Source organism: Scyliorhinus canicula, chromosome 15, assembly GCF_902713615.1.
Source record: "Scyliorhinus canicula chromosome 15, sScyCan1.1, whole genome shotgun sequence".
Classification (NCBI taxonomy): domain Eukaryota; kingdom Metazoa; phylum Chordata; class Chondrichthyes; order Carcharhiniformes; family Scyliorhinidae; genus Scyliorhinus; species Scyliorhinus canicula.
Genome location: NC_052160.1, coordinates 76,891,445 through 76,902,666, shown reverse-complemented (window position 1 = coordinate 76,902,666; position 11,222 = coordinate 76,891,445). Strand labels below are relative to the sequence as shown.

At 47.5% G+C, this 11,222-nt stretch overlaps 1 protein-coding gene across 1 annotated transcript in view; it reads left to right on the top strand.

Moving 5' to 3' along the window:
• Positions 1–230: 230 nt before the first annotated feature.
• Positions 231–11,222, top strand: part of eef2kmt (eukaryotic elongation factor 2 lysine methyltransferase) — a 65,670-nt gene continuing 54,678 nt past the window's right edge. Inside the window, exon 1 of the mRNA XM_038819848.1 lies at positions 231–351. Coding sequence (XP_038675776.1) covers positions 244–351 — 108 coding nt within the window. The 5' untranslated portion in view covers positions 231–243. The remainder of the gene's footprint in view (positions 352–11,222) is intronic.

Sequence of the window (11,222 nt, the reverse complement as noted above, 5' to 3'; positions counted from 1 at the left end):
TTCTGAGCAAGTTTACTCTCATAATCTATCTTACTATTCTTTATAGCTTTTTTAGTAGCTTTCTGTTGCCCCCTAAAGATTTCCCAGTCCTCTAGTCTCCCACTTGTCTTTGCCAGATGCTTCTGTGAAGATATTTATGATGTACATTATGACGACACTTCATATTTCATTTGGTGTTCATGTACGATATTATTTATCCGATTTTTCTGTAAAATTTTGTCCATCAAAATAAAATATTTCTTCATGCAGCATGAAATGACGAGAACTGAGCCTTTAGATGATTTGTATGATGCACTAGGTGAAGTACTGAGATCAGAAGAGTTGGAGATATGCCACAAAAATTACTTTCTGGTAAGTGGGGGGGTGGGGGGTGGGGAGGGGGGGGTGGGGGGGGTGGGGGGTGGGGAGGGGGGGTGGGTGGGGGGGGTGGGGGTGGGGTGGGGGGGTGGGTGGGGGGTGGGGGGGGGGGTGGTGGGGGTGGGTGGGGGGGGGGGGTGGGGTGGGGGGGGTGGGGGTGGGGTGGGGGGTGGGGTGGGGGGGGTGGGGTGGGGGGGTGGGGTGGGGGGGGGGGGGTGGGGGGGGGTGGGGGGGGGGGGGTGGGGGGTGGGGTGTGGGTGGGGGGGGGGGGGGTGGGGGGTGGCCCCGCAGAGGTGTGGGGTGGCCCCGCAGAGGTGTGGGAGTGGCCCCGCAGAGGTGTGGGAGTGGCCCCGCAGAGGTTTGGGAGTGGCCCCGCAGAGGTTTGGGAGTGGCCCCGCAGAGGTTTGGGAGGCCAAGGGCGAAGGGGATTTCATATTTCTCCCTTGTGCACCGGGTATATGTTTCCGGATTTTTGTGATGGACAGGGCACTGCTGGCAGGGGTGTCCGACTTGGAGTATTCGACGATTGTGGTCTTGGACCACATGCCACATAGGATGGATTTGCGGGTGGTTCAGGGGGAGGAACAATGCCTGCAGTGGAGGTTCGATGGGGGTTGTTGGAGGATGAAAGGGTGTTCGAGCGGGGGAGGACTGCCATCCAGGGCAACGTAGAGTTGAATGACACGGGGAGGTCACAGCCATCACGTTGTGGGAGGTACTCAAGGCAGTAGTCGGGGGGGAAATTTATTTTGATTTGGACGCACAGGGAGAGAGTGGAGTGGGAGGGGGGGCAAGGCTGGTAGATGTGATTATATGGGTAGACCCTCGGTGCCAGAGGTTAAGGGAGAGGCAGAGTCTCCAAGTGGAATTTGGATTTGTGTCCACGAGGAAGGCAATGGGACAATTGTGAGGGCCAGAGGGACAGTGTGAGTATGGGGAGAAGATGAGTAGGATGCTGGCCCACCAGTTGAGGACGCAGGCGGCGGCAAGGGGTATAGGTAAGGTGAAGGACGAGAGGGGTAAACTTTGCACACGTGAAGTTGGAGGCCGCCTGAGTGAGGCAGCCAGAGTGGGGATTGAAAGTTGGTCATTTGGAGCAGTGTGGTAATTAAAGAGGTAAGTAGTAGATCTAATTTTCCTGTTTTTTTTAAGTTATACATATAGTGGTCTAGTTAGCTGGCAAAACGGAGCTGCCCTCACACAAATAGCTCAGTGGCAGTTATCTGTCAATCACGTGAAGTCTGATTAAAGGCAAAGGTGTTAATTGCATTCTTTGATTTGAAGCTTAACTAGTCGGAGTCCTCTCAGTTTAGCTGAGTTCTATATGAGAGAGAGGCATAAAGTCTTTGAGCACGTGAAGTAGAGACAGCTAGAGTGAGGTTTAAAATTTGGTAATTTAGAGCATTGTGGTAATTAGGTGCCGTGTGGGAGGAGGTGCTTTTTCCCTTTTTGTTTTGTTTTCTTCTTGCTTTGTAACTGTTAACCTGCAGAGAGAGATCCAAAGAGCATCCTAGGAAGGTAAGTGATATAAAGACCTACCTCTGGTATCTGCAGCGATATGTGAAGGTGAGAGTCCAATAAATTTTCTTTAAAAATTTAATTGCCGATAAAAAAAAAAAAGTCTCAGTGGGGTTAAGTCCTGCACTTGTGAGATGTGGGAGATCCTTAACGCTTCCAGCATCTTGGACACTACATCTGCAGGATGTGCACCCAATTGCAGTTCCTCACAGGCTGCATGGATAGGCTGGAGCAGCAGTTGGATGCACTTCGGAGCATACAGGTGGCGGAAAGTGTCAGAGATAGGAGTTATAGAGACGTGGCCACACCCAAGGTGCAGGCTGACGGATGGGTGACCACTGGAAAGGGCAGGCAGTCAGTGCAGGAATCCCCTGTGGCTGTCCCCCTCTCTTAACAGGTATACAGTTTTGGATACTGTTGGGGGGGTGATAGCCTATCAGGGGATTTGAGTAGCAGCAGCCAGAACAGTGGCACCATGGCTGGTTCTGTTGTTAAGTAGGGTGGGACAAAGAGCACTAGAGCAATAGTTATAGGGGACTCTATAGTTAGGGATAGGTGCTTCTGTGGACTTGAAAGAAACTCCAGGATGGTATGTTGCCTCCCTAATGCCAGGGTCAAGATGTCTCTGAACGGGCAGAAAGCATTCTGAAGGGAGAGGGTGAACAACTAGAGATCGTAGTACACATAGGTACTATCGACATAGGCAGGAAGAGTGATGAGGTCCTGCAGAAGGAGTTTAGGGAATTAGGCAGTAAGCTTAAAAAGCAGGACCTCGAGGGTTATAATTTCAAGATTACTCCCTATGCCACATAGGATAGTGCAGCTAAATATGTGGCTAAACTGTTGGTGTAGGAGGGAGGGTTTCAGATTTCTGGATCATTGGGATCTCTTCCGGGGCCGGTGGAACCTGTACAAGAACAGGTTGAATCAAAACTGGAGGGGCACCAATATCCTGGCTGGGAGGTTTGCTCGGGAGGATTTAAACTAGTATGGCAGGGGGGTGGGAACCAGAGCGTTAGCTTCAAAGGTGTAATAACTGAAGGGGAAATCGAGAACAACAATAGCACCCTGTCTGCTCAAACCAGTGGTCTGAAGTGTATTTGTTTCAAAACGGCAGACGTATAGCGGTAAGGCAGATAAACTTGGAGCACTGATGAGTACTTCAAATTATGATGTTGTGGCTATCATGGAAACGTGGTTGAAGGAAAGAACGTTGGAGGATATAGATGCTTCAGGAGAGTTAGAGGGGGATGTAAAAGGGGGAGTAGCAATACTCGTTAAAGAAAATATTATAGCCTTTGGGAGGAGATCTTGGAGGGCTCATACAATGCGGCCATCTGGGAAGAGTTCAGGAGCGTGAAGGGAGCAATTACAATGTTGGGGGTTTATTACAGGCCCCCAACTGCCAGCGAGAGATAGAGGAGCAGATTGGTAGAGAGATTTTGGATAGGTGCAAAAGTAATAAGGTTGTTGTGGTCGGGGATTTTAACTTCCCCTACACTGACTGAGATTAGGCAGAGTTTGGAAGATGTATCCAGGAAGGCCTCTTGATGCAATATGTAGATAGTCTAACTAGGGAAGGGGCGGTACTGAGTCTGGTATTGGGAATGAGCCTGGGCAGGTGGTTGAGGTTTCAGTAGGGGAACATTTGGGAGTAGTGACCACAATTCCATAAGATTTAGGGTACTTTGTAACCCTCTCATTAAGGTGCTAAATTGGGGAAAGGCAAATTACGATAACATTAGACAGGAATTGATGAATTTGGATTGGGTGCGGCTGTTGGATAGTAAATCATCATCGGACATGTGGGAGTCTTTCAAGCGACAGTTAATTAGGATTCAGGGAAGTCACGTTCCTGAGAGTGCGCAGGATCAGTATGGGAAGTTTAGGGAGCCTTGGATAAAGAGGGAAATTGTGGACTTCGTCAACAAGAAAAAAGAGACTTTTGTACGGTCTAGAAGGGTGGGGACAGTCAAAACCCTTGAGGAGGATAAAGAAAGTAGAAAGGTACTTGAGCGGGAAATTAGGAGGGCTGGGAGGAGTCATGAAAGGTCCTTGACAAGTAGGATTAAGGTGAATCCCAAAGCTTTTTATTTGTATGCAGAAAGCACAAGGGTGGCCAGGCAACGGATTGGACCACTTAAGGACATGTTGAGCCAGAGGAAATGGGCGAGGTACTAAATGAGTAGTTTGCATCAGTGTTCACCATAGAAAGGGACTTTGTGGAAAATTATTCTTGGGTAGGGTATATGGATAGTCTGGGTCACAAAAAGAAGTTGTTACTGGGTGTTTTAAAATACATGAAGGTAGATAAGTCTCATGGGCCTGATGGGATTTTCCCCAGAATACTGAGGGAAGCAAGGGAGGTGAGTTACTCGCCGTAGGATTCCTAGCCTTTGACCTCTGGTGCCACAGTTTTAATATGGTTAGTCCAGTTCAGTTTATGATCAATGGTAAGCTCACCAGAATGTTGATTGTGGGGGATTCAGCAATGGTAATGCCATTGAATGTCATGGGGCGATGGTTAGATCCTCTATTGTTGAAGATGGTCATTGCCTGACATTTGTGTGGTATGAATGTTATTTACCACTTATCATGGAATGTGCTGCATGGACAGGCCCTTCGGCCCAAACTGGTCCATGTCACAAAAGCCCATCCTGTCGTAGTCAATATTTTCCCCGCTTCTGGACTGTGATAGAAAGATTCAAACAACGTTTGTTAGGTAAGCAAAACTAAACTTTATTTACGAATTACAACTGCTAGCAGTATGGCTGAGACTTGAAGTCGGAAGGCAGTCAAGTACAAACTGCTGGTTCCCTTCCAAGTCTGCAATATCACAAAAGAATAAGACAATTTTTATACATTATAGGATCAAGATAACATGAATACAGCTTGGTCAGGAATTTGATCAAAAGTAACACATAAGTAATAATCATTACAATGGTGTCACCTTGCTGACCTTTAGAGGACTCGGGGTCTCATATCATTATCTTGTCTTTTGGTGCATGTTTTAAGAAATGGAGCAAAATTGTTTATGGTACCGACAGAGACAAGTTTTTAGCTTATCGTATGTATTTAGACTGCTCTGGTCTTATGACGAACAAGCTTTATCTGAGTTTAGAGTCCGCCAGTTCTCGGGTTGAGTTGACCTTGGCTGCTTGTATTTGTGCCTTAGGTTATGCGAAGTCTGTTTAAATTTAATTGTCCCAAGGAACTTGACTAGTTTTCCCATCATGCCATTATTTGCTTCGCACAATACCACACTCCCCCCTTTTGTCATATCATGACAACTAGCTAAATAGGTATATCCATGATTCGGTTGAAAATGCATTACACAAGCAGGCAAGCAATCCTATCCCTAGTAGCATTAGTAGTAGTAGAATAAAGGCCTTAAAGATCCAATCAAATAATCCATGACCCAACCACCCTAGCCAAGTCGTGAAATTCACTGCCAATCTCTTTAATTTGAGCAGCCTGTCTCTTAATATGGTCGGCCAGGTTAGTCATATTTTCAGAGCCATCTGGAATGCTATGATAGCGCATGTTCCTCCCTGCGAGGCTAACAGATAATCCAAAGCCAGTCGATTTTGTAATGCCACGGTCCGGACAGCCACTAGCTCAGCTGAGACCTCGGCCAGTGCCTGTCCAGTGTCCCTGGCTTCTGTTGCCGTTATGTTTGCCAGATGTTCCAATGTTCCAATACAATGCCATGTAGATCAGTTCGTTGGATGCCTTGCCTGTTCCGTACAAGGGAAAGGCCATCATAAGGAACTGTTCCGTTTTAGAAATAGTTCTTTTTGCTCGCGAGTGGGAGTGCTCAAGGGTGGGTAGGTGATGCATTTGGGGTACGACATATCCCAAAAAGCAGGATCCTGTCCAATCAATGGGGAGCCATGGATATGCTTTAGTGCCGCATCAGCGGATGTCAACCAGGGGATTGGGGATGTCTGTCCCCATGAACTGTTAGAGGTTATATTCCATACCCTGGACCGATCACAGTTAAACCTGCCCTTGTTGGATATGCCTGGTACCGGTTTTTGCCAGTCAATTGTAAGGTTGCACCTATAGGTAGGTTGATACGAAGCTGAAAATTTAGTCATGTCATAGCCAGCAGATCTCCATATTTTCATATTCCCCCTATCTCCCCTGATGCCTGTTTGATTTTGTCGTAAAATCCATTCAACTGTTTCTGCGGTATGAAAGGGGAGAGATTGGAGAGGTATTCCTTCCCTTGAATGGACGGGAATGTGGGTACAAACCCAACACTTGCTAATATTCAATTTTTCGGCGTAAAGATATGACATATGTATTGGAAGGCAGGTCTCGTTTAGTTCGTTTTTTTACTACCGAGTGGCCATTAAGGCTAAATAGTCCAGAAAGTCCAAAAATTATACTGAAGATCTTCATCCTGTGTACTCGTCTGGGTTGGAGACTATCTTCTTGCAATCGGATAGATGTATCCAACTGGCACGTCCTTCAAGTTTGACCGAAGTTGGTGTCGTCAGAAATCGAGGAAGGGTCCGCTCCAGCGTTGTCCTAGAACATAGAGAACATAGAACATAGAACAGTACAGCACAGAACAGGCCCTTCGGCCCTCAATGTTGTGCCGAGCCATGATCACCCTACTCAAACCCACGTATCCACCCTATACCCGTAACCCAACAACCCCCCCCTTAACCTTACTTTTATTAGGACACTACGGGCAATTTAGCGTGGCCAATCCACCTAACCCGCACATCTTTGGACTGTGGGAGGAAACCGGAGCACCCGAAGGAAACCCACGCACACGGGGAGGACGTGCAGACTCCACACAGACAGTGACCCAGCCGGGAATCGAACCTGGGACCCTGGAGCTGTGAAGCATTTATGCTAACCACCATGCTACCCTGCTGTCCTAGTTTCTTTCTATCCCAGTTTTTCACCAACACGTGGTGTCCGGGTTTGACCACTGGATATCGAGGGACGGCTGTCCCTGTCGTTACTGGGAGATGTGCCTGTTTTACCTGTGAGTGGAGAAACTTCAAAGAAAGTGTTAATTGCTTCAAATAGTTCTGCATTTGTTCCCCCATCACATGGAGGTCTGCTCCCTTTAGGGGTTTTTCATGGGCATCCCAGGGAGTCCTCATTGGCCGACCATAGACTATCTCTGCAGCTGACAGTCCGGTCCGCGAATGGGGAGTCACTCGCATGTGAAACAGTGCCAAGGGTAATACTTTTAGCCAATTTAACCCAGTTTCTTCAGTTAATTTAGATAATTTTTCTTTTAAAGTCCCGTTGGCTCTTTCCACAATTCCTGCTGCCTGCGGGTGATACGCACAGTGCAGTTGCTGTTTAATTACAAGTGCTTTGCACAATTCAGTATTGATCCGAGCTAGAAAATGTGGTCCATTGTCTGAGCTCGCCATTTTGGGTACCCCAAAACGAAGAATGACTTCCGTTAACAACAACTTCACCACCGTATGTGCCGTACAATTAGTGGTGGGGAAGGCTTCAATCCATTTACTAAACACATCGATTATTACTAAACAATATTTATAGCACTGTGCTTTTGGCAATTCGATAAAATCAAGCTGTATACAAGCAAAAGGACCATCTGGCAAGGGAGTGGTTCCCGGAGGGCATTTAATACCTTTACCCTTATTATGTTTCATGCAAATGACGCATCGATCCAGCCGCGTTTGCGCTGCTGTATTCAAATCTGGGTGCCACCAAGATTTTAGGAGTAGCTGTACCACTCCCTCCTTGCCAAGGTGGGTACAAGAATGCAAATAATCAACAAGTACCGGCAATAAAGAATTCGGAATACAAACTTGACCAACTGGAGTTAGCCAGAGGTCTCGTGTCAAGGAGTGCGAACACCCCATTGACTTCCATAGTGTTCGCTCAGAATCAGAGGCGTCCCTCTGTAAATTTTGAACTTCAGCTATCTCTGGCATGCCCTTTGTCCTTAATGCAGGGACCTGGTTTAGAGCCTGATTAGCCCCACTAGGAACAATTAAAGAGGTTGATGAAGCAGCAGTTTTACCAGCTGAATCAGCACGGGCATTTCCTAATTGAACAGGAGTGTCACCCTTCGTGTGCGCAACACATTTAATAATTGCCAATTGACGGGGAAGCTGAATTGCATCGAGGAGATTTTTAACCCAAAGAGCATTTTGAATGGGAGTTCCCGCAGAGGTGTGAAAACCTCGCTGTTGCCAGAGGCGGCCGAAATCATGGGTCATGCCAAAGGCATACCTAGAATCAGTGTAAACATTAGTACTTTTGTCTGTGGCCAAAATACATGCTCGAGTAAGGGCGAATAGCTCGGCTTTTTGTGCAGAGACAGGGGTCTGGAAGGCTGCTGCTTCCTGCACGTCCGTGTCGGTTACCACGGCATATCCCGACTGTGGGACGCCAAATGGGGAAATGGAAGAACTGCCATCAACATAAAAAATTAGATCTGGATTATCAATAGGCCTGTCTGTTAAATCCGGGCGAGGTGCGGTAAGGAAGTGATTCCGAAGTAAACAATCGTGTGGTGGGTCCCCAAGGTTATCGGGTGGCTGTTCAAGGAACACAGCAGGATTTAAGGTTGAACAATAATGAAAAGAGAGGTAGGGGTTTTGCAATAGTGAAACCTCATAGCGACTCAAGCGCGCTTGAGTCAGATGCTGGGTTTGCTGAGACGTTAGGAGAGCCACGATAGAGTGTCAAGTATGCAGTTGTACTGGCTGGTGAAGGGTCAGATTAGAGGCTGCCTGTGCTAACAAATGGACAGCAGTAAGAATTTGGGTGCAGGGAGGTAGCCCGCAAGCTACAGGATCTAATTTGGTAGAATAGTAGGCGACCGGGCGACGCCGGTCACCGTGTTACATATAGAACAGTACAGCACAGAACAGGCCCTTCAGCCCTCGATGTTGTGCCGAGCCATGATCACCCTACTCAAACCCACGTATCCACCCTATACCCGTAACCCAACAACCCCCCCCTTAACCTTACTTTTTAGGACACTACGGGCAATTTAGCATGGCCAATCCACCTAACCCGCACATCTTTGGACTGTGGGAGGAAACCGGAGCACCCGGAGGAAACCCACGCAGACACGGGGAGGACGTGCAGACTCCGCACAGACAGTGACCCAGCCGGGAATCGGACCTGGGACCCTGGAGCTGTGAAGCATTTATGCTAACCACTATGCTACCCTGCTGCCCCTTGTGTAAGAACACCAGTGGCGCATTTATCAAGAACATTAACGTACAGCTGGAAAGGTCTGTCATACATAGGTCGTCCTAGTGCTGGGGCGGTAGCCAGGGCATTTTTCAGAGTAATAAAAGATTGCTTTGCTGAATCAGGTAGTTCAAACTTAAGAGGAGCATTTTGAGAGGAGTACGGAGTTAATTCTTTAGTATACAGCAACATTCGGAATCCATTGTCTGCAAAAGTTCACTAATCCTAAAAAATGATCAGAGGGTTAGATAGGGTGGACAGCGAGAGCCTTCTCCCGCGGATGGAGTTGGCTAGCACGAGGGGACATAGCCTTAAATTGAGGGGTAATAGATATAGGACAGAGGTCAGAGGTGGGTTTTTTACGCAAAGAGTGGTGAGGCCGTGGAATGCCCTACCTGCAACAGTAGTGAACTCGCCAACATTGAGGGCATTTAAAAGTTTATTGGATAAGCATATGGATGATAAGGGCATAGTGTAGGTTAGATGGCCTTTAGTTTTTTTCCATGTCGGTGCAACATCGAGGGCCGAAGGGCCTGTACTGCGCAGTATCGTTCTATGTTCTAAAAGCTCGCACCTGCTTGGGCGATGTAGGAAATGAGGTCTGCAGTTATAGGAGTAATGCGTTCCTGAGTAAGGGAGCGATCAGTAGCACTTATTAGGACACCCAAAAATTTGACCTGTCGTTGGCCTTTATGAACTTTAGCGGGCGGGATCACATATCCCCATGAATGGAGACGGATGAGCAGGTAAAAGGTGTCACGCTGGTTAGCGATGAAATCAGGGCTGGCAAGGAGTGAGTCATCAACATATTGAATGATGGTGGAGCCACCAGGAGGTGCTAATGTTGCTAACTGGGAGTGCAATGCCGGTGCGAAAAGGGTCGGAGAATGAATGAAGCCCTGTGGAAGTCTAGTCCAAGTGCATTGCTTTCCCTTAAATGTAAAGGCAAACAAATACTGTGATTCAGGGGCGAGGGGTATCGCAAAAAGGGCATGTTGTAAATCAACAAGGGTGAAAATAGTCGCTTCCGGTGGGACATTACTAAGGATTGTCGCCGGGTTTGGGACAATAGGATGTAAGGGTTCCACTATCTGATTAATACGCCGTAGGTCTTGGACCAAACGCCATTCGGATGGTCTACCTATCTTAGGAACTGGAAGAATCGGGGTGTTACAGGGCGATTGGCACGGTATCAAAATTCCCTGTTGAAGGAACGATTGAATCATGACCGAGACTCCTTCTTCAGCCTCGGGGCGCAAAAGGGTACTGTGAAATTGAGGGCAAGGGCATATCAGGTTTGATTCTAATAACAACGGGAGGGACATTAGTGAGACCAACTTCGTGTTTGGAGGCTGCCCATAAATCTGCGGGTAGTTCAGAAGTCGTAGATTGGGTTGAATGATGGCAGTGTGCCAATGAGGACAAATGGGTGTTTAAAATATTCTAAAGTGCCTGCGGGTAGGGTTTGACTACCATTAAGGAAGGGATCAGCTTGTCCTCTTAGTGCAGCTGCCAGAAATCCCAGGGACTTGGCACTGTAGTCTTCGTTGACAGAAAGGGTCAGGTGGGGTGACACAAGTCTCGACTGACGCCATAGGCTGTGGGGTAAATCGACAAGAAAGGCAGACCCTTCTTTTCCCTTAGCAAGGCCAATAAAGGAAACGGATTGGAGAGAACCGATGGCGTCTTGGTAAATGCTCTCCAAATCAGGTGATCGTAGCAAAGAGTGACATGTGGACCAGAAATATCTAAGGGAGGTGAAAAGTGTGAGGGATCAAAATCAATCGACCACCACTGTGGAGTAGTGAATAGGGGAAAATTTCGAAGCTGGGCCTGTGGGATAGGTGATATAGTAATGCCGTTATCAAGGCAAACTATCTCCACTTGTAATGGACACAGCAAATCACGTCCAGGTTCACACCGAGGACGCAAGTAACCGTGAAGGGAATGCAACATTCCCGGCCCTCAAATTGAACAGAGAGCGGCTCTGTAAGTGGGTAAACAGCACCTTCTCCCATGAAACCAGCAAGTTCCACGTTTATCAGAAAGGGGAAAGCTATGATTCTGAATTAATGTCCAGTCCAATGTAGAATACACCTGTGTCAATCAAAAAGGAGATGGGCACGCCTTCTATGTAA